Genomic DNA, 21,468 nt, shown 5'->3' with positions numbered 1-21,468 from the left:
GTCCAGTCAGAGAGATGACAGTTAGACAGACAGACAAGTTATTGTCCAGTCAGAGAGATGACAGTTAGACAAGTTATTGTCCAGTCAGAGAGATGACAGTTAGACAGACAGACAAGTTATTGTCCAGTCAGAGAGATGACAGTTAGACAAGTTATTGTCCAGTCAGAGAGATGACAGTTAGACAGACAAAAACAGATAAAGACGAGCAGAGAAAACAGTCCAGACAATGAGAAAAGAGTCCAGACAATGAGAACAGTCCAGACAATGAGAAAAGTACATATAAAAAATGAAATGAAAAGATAAAAAACAAACAAAGAGACATTGACAGACAGACAGAGAAGGAAAAGAGAGCAGAGCCAGAGTTATCAGCATACAAACACGAAACAGAAAAACAGTACACAAAACAGTGATTGATGTATGCACAAGGAAACAGGAAGGAAGATATTACAGACACATAGAGGTGGGGAGGAAGGAGTGGGGGAATGGGAGAACATTTAATGGGTTTAGATTTCACATAGAACAACAACCATTTGAGTGTATGGTAGGCAGTTCTGTGGGAGAGTGCTCTGTGGGCATTTTAGGCTCAGTGCTCTTTCAGTGATCGCTAAGCATGCTGTGTGTCAGTTTTACATGAAAGGAGGAAACAGAGAGGGTTGACAGTGAAGAGGAAAGTGCTGGTGGTGGTGTGCGTGTGTGGAGACACAGGACGGCCCCTCCTCTCCTCCACTTGCCTGACACCGTGGACATTCTTGATGGCATGACTGATCTCCCTCCTCAACTCCTTCTCATCAAACACAATCTGAGAGAGAGAGAGAGAAAACAAATGAAAGAAAGAAAAAAGAAAAACGGTTAATCCATTCTGCACTCTAAAATTCACACTTCTAAACAAGTATATCAACTGTGGTCAAAACAATCAAGCAGGCAGATTAACTTCTCTTCTATAAATGCCTAGAAATATTGTGACAGTGAGTATTGAGGCTGCGGCGCGCACCTTGACCAGCTCGAAGGGGAAGCGCTCGTGGAAGATCCGGTTGATTTTGGCACCGCCCGACAGCTCTGCTGTGTCCACCTGGTCCCCAGAGCCCTCGATACGCTTCTCAAAGTCCACCCCAAACTGCTGCACCATCCTGGGGAGAAAGACAGAGAGTCAGGGTCACAACTCTGGAGCTCCTCACTATGGTGGTGTGTGTGTGTAGGTCTGTAAGCTCGTCCTCTACTCACTGCAGCAGAGCCTTGGTCTTGCGTGTGGGGTCGTCGGGACGGAAGTTCTTGTACTCCTCCACCTCTTTCTCCAGGGAGAGCACCTGGCTCTGCAGCTTACTGCGCAGCCCAGGCAGGGTGTCCCTGATGTGGTTGGTCAGTTGCTAAGGAGAGAGAGAGGGACACGATGAGTGAGGGAGGAGAGGATGGAGGGAGGGAGACAGAAGGATAAATGGAGGGGATAGAATGAGAGAGAATGAGAATAAGAGGGGATAGTGAGAGAGAGAGAGAATGTATAGGGAAAGAAAGAGCAAGTGAGTTTCCAAGGAACATTATAGCCTGGTTTAAGATCGATTGGTGCCGTATGTCAACTGATGTCAAAACTGATCTGGAACGCAGACTAGAACATCAGTGTAGAACAACAGAAAGGTGAACGTTGAGTAATCTCTCACCTGGTTGAGTTGTTTCTGCAGGTGTGGGGTGCCCATGCGCTCGGCCATGTGTCTGTAGCCCGGGTGAGACAGGAAGAACTTCCTCTCAGCAGCCAGCGCAGCGCGGATGTCCTTCCTGCCGTCTATGTCCTTCTGACTGCGGTTCACCACGCCGATATAGCCTGGAGAGAGAGCACACACTTATTACTCTGCGGTCAATGATGTGTGTGTGTGTGTGTATCTCCTCACCTCTACGCAACGGTAGCAGTTTGTTCTCCAGGATGTCTTTAGCATCAGTCCCTTCGTCCATCAGGTCCAGCTTTGTGATCACACCAATAGTACGCAGACCTGAAAAGAACCAAGTAGTCTTCATCTCATCATATTAATCCTGACTACTGCCTGTCCACCCAGCCTTCCATTCCTCATCTCCTTTAGTTGAATATAATTGTTCAGTAGGGCAAACAATGGAAAAAATATGGAAAATAGAAATTAGCATTTCTTATTGGACAAATCCAGGTGGTGCGTCCATGTTTCAGTCTATTTGTTGCACCAAATGAACACCACCCAGAAATCAAGTGCCCATCCTCATCTTTTGGTCCTGGGAGTACCAATAGAGTACCAATAGTGTACCAGTAGTGTCCAATAGTGTACCAGTAGTGTACCAGTAGTGTACCAATAGAGTACCAGTAGGGTACCAGTAGTGTACTAATAGTGTACCAGTAGTGTACCAGTAGCGTAACAATAGAGTACCAATAGTGTACCAATAGAGTACCAGTAGGGTACCAGTAGTGTAACAATAGAGTACCAATAGTGTACCAGTAGTGTACCAATAGTGTACCAGTAGTGTAACAATAGAGTACCAATAGTGTACCAATAGAGTACCAGTAGGGTACCAGTAGTGTAACAATAGAGTACCAATAGTGTACCAGTAGTGTACCAATAGTGTACCAGTAGTGTAACAATAGAGTACCAATAGTGTACCAATAGAGTACCAGTAGGGTACCAGTAGTGTACTAATAGAGTACCAGTAGAGTATCAATGGGAGTACCAGCAGTGTACTAATAGAGTAACAGTAGAGTACCAGTAGTGTACCAGTAGAGTACCAGTAGAGAACCATTAGAGAACCAGTAGTCTAACAATAGAGAACCAGTAGTGTAAAAATAGAGAACCAGTAGAGTACCAATAGGGCCCCAGTACAGCACCACTAGGCTCTTACCCTGTGGGTCCACCTCCTTGGCAATCTTGAGGGCGTCTGAGTTGGCCAGGTCCTGGTTGGCGGGGGTGACGGCCAGGATGAGGCAGCTCTCCTTGGTGATGAACTGCAGCAGCATGTCCCTGATCTGATGCTCTATGTCCAGCGGCTGGTCCCCCACTGCCACCTTAGTCATCCCCGGCAGGTCGATCAGAGTCAGGTTTAGCACTGAGGGAGAGATAGAGGGAGAGATGGAGAGAGAGGACATATGACTGTTGCCATGAAGACTGCATGATGTTACATTGTGAAGGTCATTTCTTTGAGAGGTTGATACATGAATGAGAGTGTTTGCTGCGCTTTTGTGTGTGCATGCATTTGTGTTTGTGTGTGCGTGAACGCATGCTTCCAACTGTTAAAATGAACAGTAAACGAGTAACTGTTGGTGAGCATTACCGTTAGGGGAGTAGACTCTGAGGTTGATGGGGATGGGGGAGATGCCCTTATTGGAGCCTGTGATCCTGTCCGTCTCCGCCTCGATCTCCGCCCGGACCTCCTCAAAGTCCACAAACTTCCTCCCTTTACAGTGTAGGAACTCTGCATACTCTACAGACGAGAGAAAGAGACAGAGGGAGAGAGAGAGACACAGAGAGAGAAAGCGAGACAGAGAAGAGAGAGATGAAAGTCTTTACCAGGCACCAGACAGTGTTGCTGAGTGGAGGAGGCAGGTCCATGGCAGCAGCAATGAGAAGACACACAAGGCCATGGTTGAAAGATAATTCAGACTCACCGGCTTTGTTAAAGCACAGCTGCAGGATGAGAGGTCTACGGGTGACAATGCCTGATCCTCGAGGAAGAAAATCCCTGAGAGAGAGAGAAAGAGAAATGAAAGAAGAGGAAAATAAATTAAATAAGTGAGGGAGAGAGAGAGAAAGAAAGAAAGAGGAAAATAAAGAGAACAAGAAAAAGAGGGGGCGACAGAAAAAAAGAGAATGTCTAATTATTATTCATTACACTCAAGGTCCATTTCCTCACATCATATCCTGTGCTAAATTGATGAGCACGGGGAAATTTCACACTTTATGACCTGTCTGTCAACAAATTAAAAGTGACAAGTCATTTGGTCTCATGAAGCCCCTGAAGATCAATTAATTTGCACACCCACTTTGTTGTTATGGTTGCATAGATTTTTGTAATGTGGCGATTTAGATTGATGCACTCTCTCGCTCGTGAACTCGCAGCACGATTTAACAGTTGAGAGCCTCTTGATGAGAAAGCAAGGCGAGGCACATACTTTCAGTTGAATATTTCAAGTGATCGTGTGTTGCAAGCTGGCTGTGTCAATATGTAAGATATCGCCTAAGATACGTTTATGTCCACAGTAGCCTTGATACTTGACATTGTGCTAAAGTACATTTAACACATTCGCTTATCTGACAATTAAGACCATTCATTAGTCCTACCCAGTGCAAGTTACACAATCCACATTGAACATAAATATTTTAACTTTAATCTGACAAAATCATGGGCATACAGTGCAGAGTGGACTAGCCTGGCCATGTGTAACTGTGCATGAAGAGTTGCCTATGGTTGTTTCTTTCTACAGTGTATATTATGTCTGTTTCCTTCTTAAAGTGACAGACCACCACCAGGCACCAGTCAGGACCATTCCAAACAGCCCAGCTGAGTCAGCTATCAGAGGAGAACCCATACCCCACCACCACACCCTGCCTCCCCTCTCCCCGGGCCTCTCACGCTCTGGGCTGGGGCCCTGCTTGCCTGCCTGCTGTACCCTCTAGCCTGACTGTGCAACAGAAAACCCACTACATCTGGTGGTAATCATGCTGAACTCTGGGCCTTGGCACAGCACAGTCCGACAAGACAAACCTAACCCACATCCCTCCTCCTCTTTCTAACATAACATCTAATGCCAAATGTAGAGAGAAGCCTGAGGGAATGGAAATGGAGTCAGTCTGCTTTAGACTGGAAGCTATGTGTCACACACAGGACAGGACAATCAGGATGGAGCCATACTGTTTAATATTACAGAGGCACTCTCACACTATAGACTAGACCTGTTGAACAGTGGGAACATTCTAGATGGCCTGAGTTCAGCAATAATGTTGTGTGATGCAGATAATGTAGAGTGTCTGTCATAGAGAGGGCCTGCCTAGCTGGGAGAGACGGAGTATAGAAAAGCTCTGGCAGGGGGAGAGAGAGAAAGGGAGAGTTTGAGAGAGGGAATAGGGGAGAGGGAATAGGGGAGAGGGGGAGAGGGAATAGGGGAGAGGGAGATGGAGAAAGAGGGAAAGGGAGAGCAAGAGATGAACTAGCCTAAGTGGACACAGAGAGCAGACTGAGGATGTGCTGAGGGAGGGAGCTGAGGAGCAGAGTGCTGACCTCTCCAAGTGTTAATGTATTACACTGGTTACATCACCACCACCCATCACACACACACACTTCATCAGTTCAACTGGACAAAGACGGACACACACAGCGACATAATCACATTATCACACAGACAGTCAGAATGAGATACTTCTGTGAGCACATGCACCTCGTGCACAGAGGAAAGAAATGACGTAACACACACACACACAACATATCCACAGAGACATACGGCCATAAAAAGCCCCCAATAGAAGGGAAGAGAGGACATGTGGGTGCGTGTCCATTATTGATGTGCTGTAAATGATAGAGGAGCTGAACAGATTGTGTATCATTCTATGTATTATGGATAGGCCAGGCAAAGACCAGCAGTCTCGGAGCCTCCCTCCTTCAATGCCACTGAAAATAAGAGAGATAGAAAGAGACAGGGGTCAGACAGAGCCAACATTGAACACTCCCCTGCCTCTGATCTGCCTCTCACTACCAGGAATTCCACTGCTATCAGGGTTGGGGTGAATTCCACCTAAATTCAAGATCAGGGTTCAGGGTTTAAATAGGATCCCTATGGAATAAATCTACAGACAGAAATGGAATTGAACCCAACTTCAACCAACCCTGACTGTTATACTGAGGTTGGAAGCAGCCCGGCATGTTCTGGTTCAGAGTAGTAAACTGGATGACAGTTGTAGACTGTGTGTGACTGTGTGACTAGCCTATGTAATAGGCTCAGCTGTGCAGTAGACTACTAGACTGTGTGTTGTAGACTGTGTCCCTGGATGACTGTGTAGTAGACTGTAGGGTTGGGCGGTATCCAGATTTTCATACTGTCATACCCTTTATGTACCTTACCAGGGTATACAGTATTACCGGAAGTGCACACAAGAGGCGCAATTTCAAAATAATTTATATTTTACTTATATTTTTTGGGGCGCACAAAACAGTTTAGGCAACAGGGATTTTGGTCCAGGAGGGGATTAAATGTGTCTGCTGTAACCAAGAAGTTTGATCTTGACATCTAGCCACTTAGCTAGCAAACCAAATGCATAGCTGGAGCCCTGAGCTGGATATCATTTATTTGACGTATCTTAGATTTCTTATAGTTATAAGCAATGTTCCCTCACGTTCTAACGTTCTACTGTGGCTATTTGATCATAATATAAGCCTACCGGAGTGGCCTACCATCAAAAACAATGGAGAAAAATGCATCCCATAACATTTTAACATGGAAATAGCTGTTCTATCATTCAGTATACAGTAGCAGCAAATGTGTGGTGTTCAATGTAGGCATACATCTCATGAGACTTTTGAAAAAAACATGCAGGGCTTGTCATTAACCTGTTTATCCAGGTGACTGAAAATGTGTTGTTTGATGCAAGAAACCACATTACAAAATTTAAAATGCATTATTATTCCCATACTATTATTACAGAGAATCAGACAAATGATGCTACCCTCTGCCTATTGGCTACTGTATCTCAAAATACAACACTGCCCCTTTAAGACACAAAAAAGCTCTTAACTTGACTCGCTTTTCAAAGATGGCTAGAAATGCACACATTTTGTGCTATTGTAGGAAGCAACCACTCCCCCATTGTTGACTAGAAATTAGCTATAACTGAGATAATAACTCACTAACTAGCAAAGAATATGAACACGTGCACAGGTGGCTACATGCAGCTCCCGCTTTGATCTCAAAACAAGTGCATCTACCATCTACTCACGACCGCTCATGCTGTAAACAGTCCAGTTCAAAGTGAATGGCAGATCCATATATGGCAATGGCTATTGCAGCTCTGATTGGTTATGGCGCACCGGTCTGTGTAGAGTACAGGCCTGAGTCGTGCCTGTCAATGCAATAGAATCCTACTCCAATGCACTCCACAAGAAAATATCTTGCAGTGTTAGTTTAGCATACTAAGTCTTGCATAGTTTGTTTTGTTTCGGTATGTTACATTGAAAGTGGCTAATATTGCGTTGATTCAAGCAAAATTCCCACAGTAGAGCGAAACGTTGATAGTGTTAAGTAAAAGGGGAGTTGAATCACGTGCTTCTCTGAGCGGGACGATATTTCTTCTGCACGGCAGTTGGAGGGGAGCTGCGCAGCTCAGAGAGAACATTGGTTATAAGCAGTGGTGTAGCACACGCCCCCGCAAGGCGTCTGTGCACACAACGGTTTTGAAATACCCCAGTAGTCGGTATAAAAGGGTATATCGCCCAAGCCAAGTAGATGGAGTAGTAGACTCAGGGCTCATCCCGGGGACGATAACAAATATGTCTGTGACGGTTCAAAACAGATAGAGACAGTTGCGGGACGATAGGCCAGAAAAATAAAAAATGCGTACAGATGTTTGTCTGTTTTCATTAAGATGCAAAAAGGTTTTTTCTTAAATTCAGTTTCTGTAATATAGACTGTCTTCATTAGTCTCAGAAATACACCAATTACTTTAAAAGCACTGCAAATGACCTAGACCCATGTTGGCATAACAAAACATTAAAAAATATATATATTTTACTTTTGGGACGGTTCAACTTCAGTTTGGAACAGCTGGAATTGCATTTCGGGACAGTACCGGGACGGTGAGGAAAAACGTTAGTCTGAAGCCCTGAGTAGACTGTGTACCTGGATGACTGTGTAATAGACTGTCTCTCTGGATGACGGTGTAGTAGATTGTGCAGTAGACTGTCTCTGGATGACTGTAGTAGGCTGTGTTTCTGGATGACTGTGCAGTAGACTGTCTTTCGATGAATGTGTAGTAGACTGTGTGTAGTAGACTGTGTCTCTGGATGACTGTGTAGTAGACTGTCTCTGGATGACTGTGTAGTAGACTGTCTCTGGATGACTGTGTAGTAGACTGTGTAGTAGACTGTGTGTAGTAAACTGTGTCTCTAGATGACTGTGTGTAGTAGACGGTGTGTAGTAGACGGTGTGTAGTAGACGGTGTGTAGTAGACGGTGTGTAGTAGACGGTGTGTAGTAGACGGTGTGTAGTAGACGGTGTGTAGTAGACGGTGTCCGTGGATGACTGTGTAGTAGACGGTGTGTAGTAGACGGTGTGTAGTAGACGGTGTCCGTGGATGACTGTGTAGTAGACGGTGTGTAGTGGACTGTCTCTGGATGACTGTAGAGTAGACTGTGAAATGCTGAGGTCACTGTATGGTTTACCAGGAGGGATGTGGAACACAAACATATGTCTGAGGTTTGGTGAGAGCCGTGGGATTCACTCATGTGCCATCTTAGACCTCTATCATTATGGTTCCCACATTCACAGCCTCAAGTCTGACTGCCTCGCCAGGCTTTCAGTCCAGACTTTCAAGAATCAAATAGACTACAAAAGCTGAGTGGACAGTGTGTGGATGTGCTTTTGCAAAGATGTAGCTTGATGTACAAGACAGATGTTGGATCGTCAACATTCCTATTGCTTTTCCCTCCAAGGGGTTAGCATCATTTCCCCTCAACCTGTGACCATTTAGGCAAAACCTTCCAATTCGCAAACCATTTGAGTCAGTCAGTTCCTGGTCACCTCCCAGGTTTACAGTCCACTATTCTCCTCTACTCCGTCTCCAGCACTGGCACAGCAAATCAGATTACAGCCTAGCCCCAACCAGCTTGCAGAGCAAGCTATGAACTCCATACTCCCGCCACCAGGGACAATGACATCACAGTCCAACAGCCACACAGAGAGCCAGAGTGGAGACCTCATGATCCTCAATGATAGACCAATAACACACACATTAAAACGGGAGAAGCCTGGAAAATGACATTTTACTAATACCACAGAGTGCAATTCAGCACACAGAACCATTCTACAGAAAGCCAAAGCCGAGTAGTAACCATTTCATGGCGGCATCTGCTAATAGGCTTCACCAGAGTTGTTATTGTCCTTAGTGTGGTATTTGTTTATTAGTGTACAGGTGTTTGTAGTATTTCAGCAGTTTAGATGTAGCCATGTCAGAGGACTCTCTGAGAAGGGGAGTAGTAAGGGACAGGATGGTGCTCCTCTATTACTTATTGACTTTGTACTGGAACTTAGATGGCCTAAGTTAGCTTATTGCCATGCTCAAATGCACAGAAGCTTTTAACATGTATTTCAAAATATCCTCATGGGTGTCAGCAAAGTCTGATATGAACCCTACCCCTCTTTGGTTGTCCTTCTGATGTACACAGAGAGACACACAGACAGACACACACACACCGTTGCCGAGTTTGTGAGTGTAATTAGATTTGATTAGATTTAGAAACATGTCCTAAAATCACGCAACACAGAACCACTCTGTTAAGTTCTTCAGGGAACAACAAGGAAAGTCGATCACGTCTCCAACATAGACAGAATACCACGGGCAAACTCCATCCCACCTGACTAAATTACTTTATTCTACACTATTATTACCGACAGTTTTTGTTTTTGTGACAGCTCTAGTTTTACTGCTAGTTGTATTATTACTACAGTGTTGAGGCAGCTCACAAGGAAGCATTTGACTACACCGTTTATGCTGTATCCTGTGCATATAACGAATAAGCGTTGATTTGAACTTGTGTAACAAAGGTACCCAAAAACAACATCAAAACAGAAGAAAACATTTCTAACAACAGTCTAATTGCCATAGTGATCGGCGGCACCACCCAAACCCTTCAGTGTTAAGATTGGACTTGACCTTGGAGCTAACGGTGTGTGCAACAGCTCCTGCTCACTGACCCTAGGGACAAAGGCTACGTCCTCTAAAAATACATTCCTTCTGGTGTGGTCAAGTTCAGCATGCCATAGGCACATTGAACAACTTTGTTAGTTGTTGTGTTTGAAAGGCTTCAATATGTGCATGTAAATAACAGTCTATTTGTAGGTATACATGCTGAAGCCATGTGTAATGGCGTTAAGAATGTGCCGTAACCTCACTCCACAACTAGCTTGAAATGTTGCAGATGGAGATATCCAATCGGTACCTTTGTATGGCTCAAATCGGTACCTTTGTCTGGCTCAAATCGGTTTGCACGTTGTCAAGGAGGGCAGTCACGTGTGTTGCGAAGCAGAGGATCACAGGTTCGAGCTCAGTATGGGCCTGACGACTCATACTAAATTGTTCCGCTGCACTGTGATTAGCTATATACCTTAGTCAGAGACTGCAATCATTGAAGTCGTTTGTGGTGACGAGGGGCGTTGTACCAAACAAAGTAATCAGCGATTGGATCGTCTCTAACCAATCAGTGTATCAAAGCCAACGACTAATTTTTAAACAGCTGCTTTACCCACGTGTGTTCTGGCTCAACCCATCGTTTTCTGGACCAATCAGACGGCCCCGAATGTGTTCTCATTCGATGAAGGGTCGGGGAGGTACTCAGATCCAGACTCATTGCTGAGAAGGAACGAAGGTCCGTGGGCATGACGTAGCATTTGGCCGGAGCAAGGTGTCTGGGTAGCCAGGCAAGTGCAGTCGGACCGTGTAGGAAGGTAAGCTGTTAGCAGCACACTGACCCCCGCTACACGTCCCTCTCGTATGGCCATATCCCTATGAGTGTAAAACGGCTTTGTTGTGTATTTGTGTAGGCATGTTTGAGAGGGACTTGTGTGTGTGTGTGTGAGCCTACTTCCTGAAGAGCTGTCAACAGGGGAATGTGGGAGGTCTGTTCTGGCAGGAAAATTGAGGTCAGCAGCAAACGACTAGCCTAATGTTAATTACAGATGAGATGTGTCAAGTGCTGTTTGAGTGCAAAGTCCCTCTCATCTGAAACTACATGTGTGTTGAGTGGTAATCTAGTATGCTTCCATTTGACTATGGAAATGCTCCATGTATTTGAGGTCCAGGGCTATGCATAGCTAGAAAAAGTGTGTGTGTGTGTGTGTGTGTGTGTGTGTGTGTGTATGTGTCATATTCTTCTGAGTGAGTCTTTGAATTGGGAAAACCTGCTTAGCGAGCTGCTTTCATTCGTGCTTGTTTTGTGTCTTTATCTGAAGGGTGATCTCACACACTGCTGATGTGGGAGACAGAGACAGGACCAGCCTGTTAAAGAGGGCTGTGGGTTAGAGCGCACAACACAGACAGGCAAGGAGAGATTGTGAATTTCTACTGTTCAATAGAAAACATCATCAAATGGGTGAGAAAGCAGAAGCACTAAGTGGAAATTATGAGTTGCTTATTTCTGCAATAAGCTGTACGAGTCAACACAATTCTATAGTAGTGAAATTATTTTTAATGCCTATTTCTTGCTGACAAAGATTATTTTTGTTTAAAAACCGACTAGAGCAGCGAGATATAGGCTAAGCAGAAAATAGGAAATGATGACAGAGACTAGAGTGATGTTTTGCCCATAACCCCACAGGGTCAGGTACACACCTGCTGTTTCTACATCTGCATCATACACCCATCCTATTAATAGTCTCCTCAGAGCCAATACTAAACTGGGTTAGTGAGTGAGAGGGACAGTCAGTGCATTATAAATGAACTAAACTGGTGCAGCTCATGTATAGAGTACACATTTTCATTAATTAGCCTAACAGGAGGAAAGTATTAGGCCCAAGGCTATTATGTGCAACACAAAAGTATAGGCTGTAGCCTAGCGATAGACTGCCATATTGTAGGTTGTGATAGTCCCGCTGCCGATTTCCAGGTGTGGCATGGAAGTTATAAATAGACCAGGGGGAGACAAGCCTACACCTGGGTCTCCCTTTGCAACAAGGGCAAAACACCAGTTAGCCCAAGATGTACTCTTAAGAAGCCTACCGTTACTCCTTAAGGTCCAATGATCTTAAATTATTTTCAGAGCTAGACTGGCTCTGGCAGCCAAAACAGCCAGATACTCCACCTAAACGTGAATCGAATCTCAATTGTGATACGGTTCTAGAAACATAAAGCCATTTACTTTCATGTCACACCAATATAAATTTCACTATGCAAAATATACACTTACTGTACAATGTTTTAACAGGCTTTATCACAGTTGCAGCCGACAGTATTTTTCAGTGACATGTTTCTGGCAGCCGTCTTCCGTCTACACACAGTTGGATGCATACTTTCGATAAATCCAATGTATGCACCACACAGAACGCACTGCAACTGCCTCTGCAACGCAATGCTGCAGGGCAAACGCAGTGGTCCATTGGAAATGAATGTACTTCTTGTGTACCAAAATGCAATGACACTGTCGGTGTGATCGAGGCGTTAACGTTTAGACCGAGCGTCAGGGATTTTAACAAAACTCTCCCGTACAGAAGACACCATCCTCCAATGACTTGTGTAATGTAATTGAACGGAGTCGTTCAAGGGCTAAACACCAGTGTGACGCAACACAAAATACCCTTTTCTCCAGTTTCCACTACACCCACCTATTCCCTCTGTACTAAACTCACCCACTATAAACGAGTTCTTTGGACCCCACAAAACTATACAGTATATTTACACAGGATACATTGCCTAACTACCGGAAATATTTTTTGTTTTTACTGGCCGGCACGGTAGTGACACTGAGCAACGGGTATAGAAATTATACATAACAGCAGGTCCTATGCAAACACCATTGGTAAACCAATGTTGTTGACATCTTTGTGGCACCCCATCTTGCCAAGTGGAGCATCATCTTCACAGACCACAGCAAGTGCAGAGGAAGTGGATAAAAGGAGGACAAGCAGCCTAATTTTCAACAAAATGTTTTTCACTTACCTCAATTCTACAGACTACACTCCATACAGATTATGCTCAACATAGCCTCAGACTGAAACAAGCAGATACTGTAGCTAGTTGTGTTCTGTTGTTGTGTAATGTCATGTCACCTAGAGAGTTATAAATTGCATACATCTTACATGGAAAACAATTCAGTGTGTACTGGGAACTGTCTACAATACACAAATAATTAAGTTATCAATCTAATCTACTGATCAGTCGACTGAAGTAGCCTGGTTTAATTTCCGTGTTCGGCCCTGCTGACTGCTTACAACCGCTGACACTTGCAGGAGCAAGTTGCCCCAAAACGCTAGATAGCAAAGTTATTTGGTCCATATTTATTGAATTTAGTTTAATTTCCTTACATAAATAGATACTACTGTGTAAGAGATTTCTGCTCCTAGACCACAGTGCCTCCAGGCAACTTTTCACGATATCCTTTGAAACATTTGTTATTCAGCCTGGCTTGCCACGCAAACGTCGCATCTAACATCAACATTTCATTCCTCCTTTTTCATTTTGTTTTGTTTGCTTACGCCAAGTGCGTAAATGTTGTTTGAGTATGTCACCAAATACCCGTTTAGGAGCACGAATCATCTCACAACTACCAACTGGTTATCTAACTAGCGAAATGCCTTCCTAAAAGCTGACCCCAGGGAGATTTTACAAATTCAGTTGAGTGAGCTAAACCACAAATATGATAGCAGTCTAGCTAACGTTATCTTTGAGCACCACCAACCTGCCAACGAAATTTTCCAAGACCGAGCTTTTTCCAGCACTCTGCCCACCGACCACAGCAATTTGCGGTAGGTCCAAGTTACAACTCTGGCCGATGGAACTGAAAGCGTCCTGGAGTTTGTTGATAAGGGGGATCAAATCTTCCATCCCCCGGTTCCCCATGGTTTCGTTGGATCGGCTCCCCTCTAACGTTAGCCTACTACGTTACTAGTTAGCAAGGGGCTCGGGTTACTCCGAAGTGTTGAATTCCACCTTTCAAGCCGCCCTGTCTTCACTCTGTCAAATGAAAATATGCTGTTTACAATTGTGTAACGCCCAATTTAGTGGAATTACAATAACGTGTTCTTATAAACACGAAAAATACTCAAAGTCAACCAAACGAAATGGGTAGAAAACTCACAAAACAAAACTTCCACCATCCGGTCAGGCAAATCGACATCCGACCTAACCGGTGATTAGGCTACCGCCTCCTGTCAATTAAATAATTGGTCAATCTCACTGCTCGTCTCTAATCACTCTCCTTTCATTGGCTAGTTGTTTTAAACGTAAAAGGGGTGTGTTCACCCATGGGCATCGCTTCAATGGGCAAATTAAGTGTCAATCACAATCATATTTACGCCCACTAAAAATATAACACTTTATGATACAATTATTAAATGACAACACATGCAACGATAGCTTCTACGAGTTTGCTGTCAATATTATTGTAATGAAGACATATTTTTGGCAACGCAATGCAAATATTAGATTACTGTAGTTCCGACAAGTCACGTGCTTGTCGTCGTCATCTGTGTGCAACAACATGGCTGCGTCCATAGCCAGAGGAGCTGCAACGAGCAGCCTTGAAACAGGCATGGTTGTCAAGAAAGCTGTTTCCATCGTTGCTCCGCTTGCTCTCCGAATCATCGCCGAATGTCCAGTGACCAAAGCGAGGGCTTGTGATCTCACACTTCCTCACTGTATGGTCAGCACCCCAGTGTTCATGCCTGTGGGCACACAAGGCACGATGAAGGGAATCACTGTGGACCAACTCGATGATCTGGGATGTCAGATTTGTCTTGGCAACACATACCACTTGGGTATGAGGCCGGTAAGTGTAGCCCAATAATGCAAGAAAGGAGCCTAACGTTACTCCTTATAGTCCAAGGACCTTACATGTTTTGTTTAAAGGGGCAATCAGCAGATGCTACATCCATTTTTGGATTTATACATTAATGATATGTACCCATTGATTCTTGAAGAATATAATTTCTAAATGCCTCATGAGATTAGTTCAACTGTCATACCCCAACAGATCTAAAATATAACTTTATTTTACTCCAATGTTTGTAAACAAAGTAAATGTAAACAAACACAGTATAGCCTCAAAACATGGTTCAAGCTATAATTATGATATCATGGATGGTCAGTCCTTACATCCATAGCTCTGTCTATGAATTTGAGAATGGTTACATATCTCCAGCCCCATCCCTCAGCTTTTTAGTGAAACAGTGGTGGAGAGGGGCTTTGTTATTGTTTCAACTGCTGAAATCCAAAACAGCCAAATACTCCCATTTAAACGTTAATCGATTCTCAATTGCAGTACGGTTCTAGAAGCTTAAACCCCTCTACTTTCTTATCACATCAAAATAATTTCACAAATGCAAAATGCACACTTACTGTACTTTGTTTTCAGTGACAAAAAGCTGTAAAGCTGTGTATAACCCTATAAAGCTGTGTATCAATTTAACCTTTAGTTTTTTGAAAATTATTTATTGCTGATATGGAAGATATAAGGTCTTTATGCTTCCAAAACCGTACCGCAAGCGATGCATGTTAATGTTCAGACTGAGCATCAGGGCTCTTAACAAAACTCCCCTGTATAGAAGACACCTTCGTCCAATAACTCTTATGTGTAATGTAATGGAACTGAGAGTCATTATCAAGGGCTACATTAAGTGATGCTAGGGCTATTCACATTGTGTATCAAAGATGATTGACCATGTAGACAGCTCTTTGTTGTCAGTGTCTGGTGTGCTGCAGACAGTGAGGATGGTGTTGTCTGTCTGTCCCATGACAGGGTCCTGAGCTGATTGAGAAAGCAAATGGCCTGCATGGCTTCATGAACTGGAAAAGAAACCTTTTGACTGTGAGTATCAGCTAATGTGTTGACTGTGTGAAATGTCTGCTTTCCTCTATTGAACCCCTTAAAGGAAAACTCCACCCAAAAACTATATTTTGGTATTTGTTTCCTTAGTCCATTGTTGACATAGCTCTAAATGTTTTGCTTGTCAGCACACAAGTTTTCAAGATATGTGACTTTCAAAATACAGAAATCATCCCTGTATGATGCATTTTGCATCATGCAAAATACATAATAGAGAGATTATTTCTGTATTTTGAAAGTCACATATCTTGAAAACTTGAGTGCTGACAATGGACTATTGAAACAATTACCAAAATATAGTTTTTGGTTGGAATGTCCATTAACCTGCACCATTTCTACGCAGGATAGTGGGGGCTTTCAGATGGTGTCTCTTGTTGAACTATCTGAGGTTACTGAGGAGGGGGTCAAGTTCAAGTCTCCTTACGATGGGAAGGAGATCCTTCTGAGTCCTGAGCAGTCAATCGCCATACAGAACAGTCTGGGTGAGAAACACAATCCAGTCTCATTCATAGAATATCCACTCTCAATTAATCAGTCCGCAAAGTAAAGCCACTATACTTCAGGTAGTACTCCTGTTCTTAATTTTAATATCGCACCAAATCCTGTTTTGTCCAGGGTCAGACATCATGATGCAGTTGGATGACGTGGTCAGCAGTACAGTGACTGGGCCGCGGGTGGAGGAGGCTACGTGGAGATCGATTCGCTGGCTGGACCGCTGCATCGCGGCCAATAAGAATCCAGACAGACAGAGCCTGTTTGCTATCATCCAGGGGGGCCTGAACGCAGAGCTACGCAAGGCCTGTCTAGACGGTAAGATGTTCCCCCCTGTTCCATCTATGTCCTTCCATGACTGACCTGCCTCAAAGCTATTCAGCACAGCAAATGACTCATGTCAATTAGCTAATTAGTTTAACTTCTTCTTTTAGAAATACAGTGGAAAAGAGATAATGAAAAATACATGATCTGTGCAGATGCTGATACCAATGCCTTAAAATATGCATTTGCGTATTTCCAAAGGATACATTTTGTTTCTATTTTTCTGTTCCTGTGCTTTTTACAGAAATGACAAAACGTGATGTTCCTGGCTTTGCTATCGGTGGGCTGAGCGGAGGTGAGGAGAAGGATGATTTCTGGAGGATGGTGACACTCAGCACAGACCACCTGCCTCGGGAGAAGCCTCGCTACCTCATGGGGGTTGGGTATGGCTGCCTTATGTTGTAACAGCACATATCCATGCATAAATGACATGAGTTGCAAATGTTTTGTTGTGCCATACAGATATTTGTATGTATGTGATTCATGTGTTATTGCTGTGGGTTACAGTTATGCAGTGGACCTGGTGGTGTGTGTTGCTCTGGGTTGTGACATGTTTGACTGTGTCTTCCCTACCCGCACTGCAGTAAGTATTCCATTCTCTTACATATTATGAGTCACCTACTCTCTATTCATTTACTGCAAAATAAGTATTCTTGTCACAAGTGCTGAGAAACCCAATAGCTTCTTTTGTCATTTAGTCCATAGCAGTACTACTTTCTTTATAATGATTATATTTATGATGATGATGATAATGAAGTGATCTTCCTCCTTTCATCCCAGAGGTTTGGCTCAGCCCTGGTCCCGTGGGGATCTCTGACGATTACCAAGAAGCAGTTTGCCAAGGACCTCCAGCCCATAGACCCAGACTGCCAGTGCCCCACCTGCAGGAGGTAAAGGCATATTAACCCTGGTACACTGGGGGTCAGAATACAGAGGGCTGTGGGATGGTTGAAGGAATGGAGTTTGTAGGGGTTAGGGAAACTGGGTTACAAATCTCAATTCTCTTCAATGGATGTTTTTAGTTGTAGGCAGAATGATTCTGAGGATTGTTTTCTCATACAGTATTGGTTTTATTTTGCTCCCCAATGATTCCAGGCACAGTCGGGCCTATCTGCATGCTCTGTTCAAGAGTGACACCGCAGCCATGCATCACATTACCATCCACAACATCTCCTACCAGGTCTTTGTTTCTATAATGGTTAATAGTTTCCTTTAGTTACTATTTGGCATAGATTATATAATAACCTTATCCTCTGTCTTTGCGTCCAGCTCACTCTGATGCGGTCGGTGAGACAGAGCATCATAGAGGGTCACTTCCCAGACTTTGTGAGGACGTTCATGAAGAGAATGTTCCCCTCTCCTGAACAGTACCCAGGCTGGGCGGTGGACGCTCTAGGAACGGTCAACATCACATTGAATTAAACTGGTAAACTCCTTCCTTTACACAGACTGGGACTTCCTCTGCAATGGCCAATAAGACCTTTTATATGAGAAATCAGATCTCCTTTTTAAGAAAACATTTTTTTCTACTCTTATGCTTCAATTGGGTAATTGCTTCTGCCTGTATATTCTGTCAGCCTTATTAGTGAACGGTTCAATGATGTTGATGTGCCTGAATATTTTACTGTCTTGATGATTTAATTACGTTCATGTTTTGTTACAGTAAGGTTATAGGTTTTTTTGTCATTTATATGCTAAACAGTCTGTTGAAAGTTATGAATTTACATTGTACAGCTTTCAGCTCCTGTCAGACATACAGTACTTCTGTGACATCCAGTTTTCACTCTGCAGACCTTTTCAGTGTATGATAATGTAGGAGTGGAGTAGTGTTGTTGAAATCCAGGAACTGTCTCCTCTGATATATTCAGACACTTTTAGTTGTTACCATGGCTACAGACCAGCGGCCCACCATCTTTAAATTCCATGCATGACTTCTAACACAGAAATGTGGTCATAAACTACGAATTATAGAGCATTTCTGAACATTTCCTAGGGCTTCTTATCGACCTTTACCAGCAGGAGAAAGCGAATACATTTCTATAATTGAGTTCTGTTTTGTTGCGCAAGTGATGAGGACACAGGAACCCAAGTTTGTGTGATTTTGACTTTGGGCCACTAGAGGGCAAAAATATACTAAACCTGATGAAAATGCACGTGAGCCAGATTATGCCATCTGTTTATTTGACATGCTGGAGAAGTTTAATAGGAGGGAATGGGAATAATACCCACCAAGCTTGGTTCAAAAGCAGAGAAGTAGAGCATGTATGGTTTAGTCAGATTTGCATGCTGAGGGCAGACAGAGTAGTGGCAAACCAGTTCTCTAGGAAGTGGTTTTGAGGATTTCCTGTGTCTCCCAAGTGCTACTTTCTCAAACACAAGATGACACCCAATACAATGAATTCCAGCTGTCAAGACAGTCGAGGACAGAGAATAATAGGGTGTCATAATCTGCCATTGAAGCAAACCAGGATCAAAGACACCTGGGAAAACAATAGCCATGTTCTTTTTCTTTGCTTCCAATGTTTAGGTTTTTGTTCCGGTTCCTGTTTTTCTATCTATAGTTTTAGAAATTGAGGTCATTTCCATTTCAGTTTTTCATTGTAAGACATCTAATAAAAGCTTTAACAGGCTACATTGCAGTTGTAAAAGCACCTGTTGCCTCTAGTTGAGAGACAAGATCTTTAAATAAAGCCACCCTTTATAGGCTACAGAGTTTATAAATGGTTTGTAATTGTTAATACCTGTCAGTTATTTCTTTATAATGCTAAACATATAATAATAATAAACATGTAATAGTAATAAACAAGTTATCCTTTAATGAATCATCACTGTTGACAATCACATGTTTAGCTAATTCTGTGCGTGTCACTTGAATTAGATTATTTTATGGGATATTGTATGCCTATTGGATAAATAGGAAAGAAATTAAAGATGATTCGTTTCTCTAAGAACATTGCCTTTATCTGCACAGTTGCACAGTTCTTTATCTTGCACAGTTGCCTGCACAACAATTGGCAAGCCATGCAGAATCGACCAAGTGTGAAAAAATACAATTTAACTATTTCTTAATGTGCCTTGAGTAAAAACGAACTTCCAGGGGTGTCTAACTCATTTTGCCCCAGGGGCTGCATTCGGTCTTCAACAAGGTCAGGAGGGCCCAAAATGTGTTATATTTCCTTGTAGTCAAAATGTGCAAAAGAAATTGTCTACTATCCATCGTTTTGGGAATGTTCTATGCTCTCTGAATGTTTGGGGATTAGCCTATTAGCGAGCTGGACAGTGAAGAAATTGTATGAATGTAGGTCCATTGACTGCACAGTGATGATTAGCGAGCTGGACAGTCAATAAACTGTATGAATATAGGTCCATTATCATTTCTACACAGTTTTGATTTGGTTTTAGTCATTTGAAAGTATATCGATATATATATATATATTTTTTACTCGAACCACCTCACGGGACTGATCCATATGTTGCCTGTATGTTTGATACCCCTGACATAATCTGTGGCATCATGCAACGACTAAAAATACCCCAAAATGAGAAATTATGTCCTTAAATTGATTAACATAATATCGCATATGACTCATAAATGGTTTATTGACCTTATATGAACAAGAATTAGAACATGTCCTGAATAAATGAAAAAAATAAACCAGGCTTCTTCAATAAAACGACAACACACCACTTTAAAGCTCATGCAAATATGACTAGCTTGTTCAGTATTTCAAATGTGCCCTGCAGGGATTTGGGTTTGTAACCTACTGCTCGTAGACTCAGAGCATGTAATTGTTCGAGCAAGTGGATCTGCTTTCGCTGCGTCCTAAAGGAGCCAGCGGATGTTCAAATAGACAACCAGTTGCTCGCCAGCCTGTCACGCCAAAAGTACTCACTTTCATGTCACCGCAGAGCATCCTCGACCTGTTGCATTGGAATAAGAAAATTATTACATTGTGGCAGTAACACATTTGCTACATTTTAGGGTGCTCATACAGGTATGTGTTATTTGGAAGTTGAATAACAAAATAATAGTTAATTTTGATAAGCTCCTCTAGAGGCGTCTCTGCTTGTTCGCATCTCCATCTCTGGCATTGTGCACTGGTGGGTTCGGCGCTCAGGAGGGGACCATGGTAGTGGTAGAGCTGGAGAAGGAGGTGCTCCCGCTGCCTCCACGGTACCGGTTCCGAGACCTGTTGCTGGGTGACTGGCAGGCGGATGACAGGTAGGAAACCTATTCAAACTTGTTTATTCAGAAGAAACCTGTGTTGACGCACATAAACGCACAACAATCTAGCCTACCCATGATAGCATGTTATTGCTCACAAGTTAAATTAATCCTAATTTTCAGTCCATCACTTAGCTAAGAAATTCATCTTTGCGTTGCCATCGCAACTAAAAAACAGAATATAGGCTACTGTAATATTGTCATTTTTATTGATCTGGCTCTACTGATGGCGCTGTGAGAGAGGATAGGCTACTACGAGGCACTGTGCAGCAGCAGCAACAGGTTTCATAATGGAAAATACTGAACTAAATGCACAGACTACATGTTAAATATTGTGTGTGCGTGTGTTGCATACATTACGTTTTTTCACCTATGCATCTATACTCCTGTCCATGCGTGGAAGTCAGGCATGCCAAATCCATTTTAATATCTATAATTATGAACACACATTAGGGAAAGTGTTAATAATTAGGTAATAATGTGAGCCTCTGGCAGCCATTCATTTAGTCATTATACCACCTATCTATTATTTATCAAGCCATAGATTGGGTTGACTTATTATGCTCCCTTCTGTTAACCTGGCTAGGTATGGTCAGGGTTGTTCGAAAAGCAGAACACAGAAGGCTCGATATACACTGAACAAAAATATAAACGCAACATGTAAACTGTTGAGCTGAAATAAAAGA

At 43.0% G+C, this 21,468-nt stretch overlaps 2 protein-coding genes and 1 pseudogene across 8 annotated transcripts in view; 2 read left to right on the top strand and 1 right to left on the bottom strand.

Annotated features, from left to right (window-relative positions):
• The window catches only part of LOC311104519 (dynamin-2-like), a 31,431-nt gene extending 17,377 nt beyond the window's left edge, over positions 1–14,054 (bottom strand). For 4 of the 6 annotated variants that reach the window (XM_084146379.1, XM_084146381.1, XM_084146382.1 and 1 more), the window contains exons 1-9: positions 13,597–14,024; positions 3,611–3,684; positions 3,277–3,426; positions 2,848–3,051; positions 1,881–1,979; positions 1,653–1,813; positions 1,222–1,364; positions 992–1,127; positions 732–799 (exon numbers count right to left, since the gene is read on the bottom strand). In XM_084146379.1, the coding sequence (XP_084002505.1) occupies positions 732–799; positions 992–1,127; positions 1,222–1,364; positions 1,653–1,813; positions 1,881–1,979; positions 2,848–3,051; positions 3,277–3,426; positions 3,611–3,684; positions 13,597–13,757 (1,196 nt within the window). In that variant the 5' untranslated portion in view covers positions 13,758–14,024. Of the gene's footprint in view, positions 1–731; positions 800–991; positions 1,128–1,221; positions 1,365–1,652; positions 1,814–1,880; positions 1,980–2,847; positions 3,052–3,276; positions 3,427–3,610; positions 3,685–13,596 lie in introns of all 6 variants that reach the window. The other 2 variants (XM_084146380.1, XM_084146384.1) reach the window with 2 other exon arrangements.
• A 327-nt stretch (positions 14,055–14,381) lies between these two features.
• On the top strand, positions 14,382–19,503 carry LOC311103719 (queuine tRNA-ribosyltransferase catalytic subunit 1). The gene is made up of 9 exons (XM_084145338.1): positions 14,382–14,685; positions 15,655–15,723; positions 16,085–16,223; positions 16,357–16,551; positions 16,802–16,940; positions 17,065–17,140; positions 17,338–17,447; positions 17,653–17,737; positions 17,827–19,503. Exons 1-9 carry the CDS (start codon positions 14,398–14,400, stop codon positions 17,977–17,979), a joined length of 1,254 nt encoding a protein of 417 aa, XP_084001464.1. The 5' UTR covers positions 14,382–14,397; the 3' UTR covers positions 17,980–19,503.
• Positions 19,504–20,684: 1,181 nt separating this feature from the next.
• Positions 20,685–21,468, top strand: part of LOC311103692 (potassium channel subfamily T member 2-like) — an 88,818-nt pseudogene continuing 88,034 nt past the window's right edge. Inside the window, exon 1 of the transcript in view lies at positions 20,685–20,779. The product of the transcript in view is annotated as a potassium channel subfamily T member 2-like (transcript). The remainder of the gene's footprint in view (positions 20,780–21,468) is intronic.

Source organism: Coregonus lavaretus (genome assembly GCF_964263955.1).
Source record: "Coregonus lavaretus genome assembly, chromosome: 28".
NCBI lineage: Eukaryota > Metazoa > Chordata > Actinopteri > Salmoniformes > Salmonidae > Coregonus > Coregonus lavaretus.
Note: the sequence above shows the minus strand (reverse complement) of the source record. Positions and strands in the feature narration are given on the sequence as shown.

Bases quoted from the DNA above. Each gene is read 5' to 3' on its own strand.
- LOC311103719 (XM_084145338.1), top strand. From the start codon at position 14,398: ATGGCTGCGTCCATAGCCAGAGGAGCTGCAACGAGCAGCCTTGAAACA. The intron at 16,941-17,064 runs GTATGGCTGCCT...TGTGGGTTACAG, and splicing joins CGCTACCTCATGGGGGTTGG to TTATGCAGTGGACCTGGTGG. The intron at 17,738-17,826 runs GTCTTTGTTTCT...CTTTGCGTCCAG, and splicing joins TCCACAACATCTCCTACCAG to CTCACTCTGATGCGGTCGGT.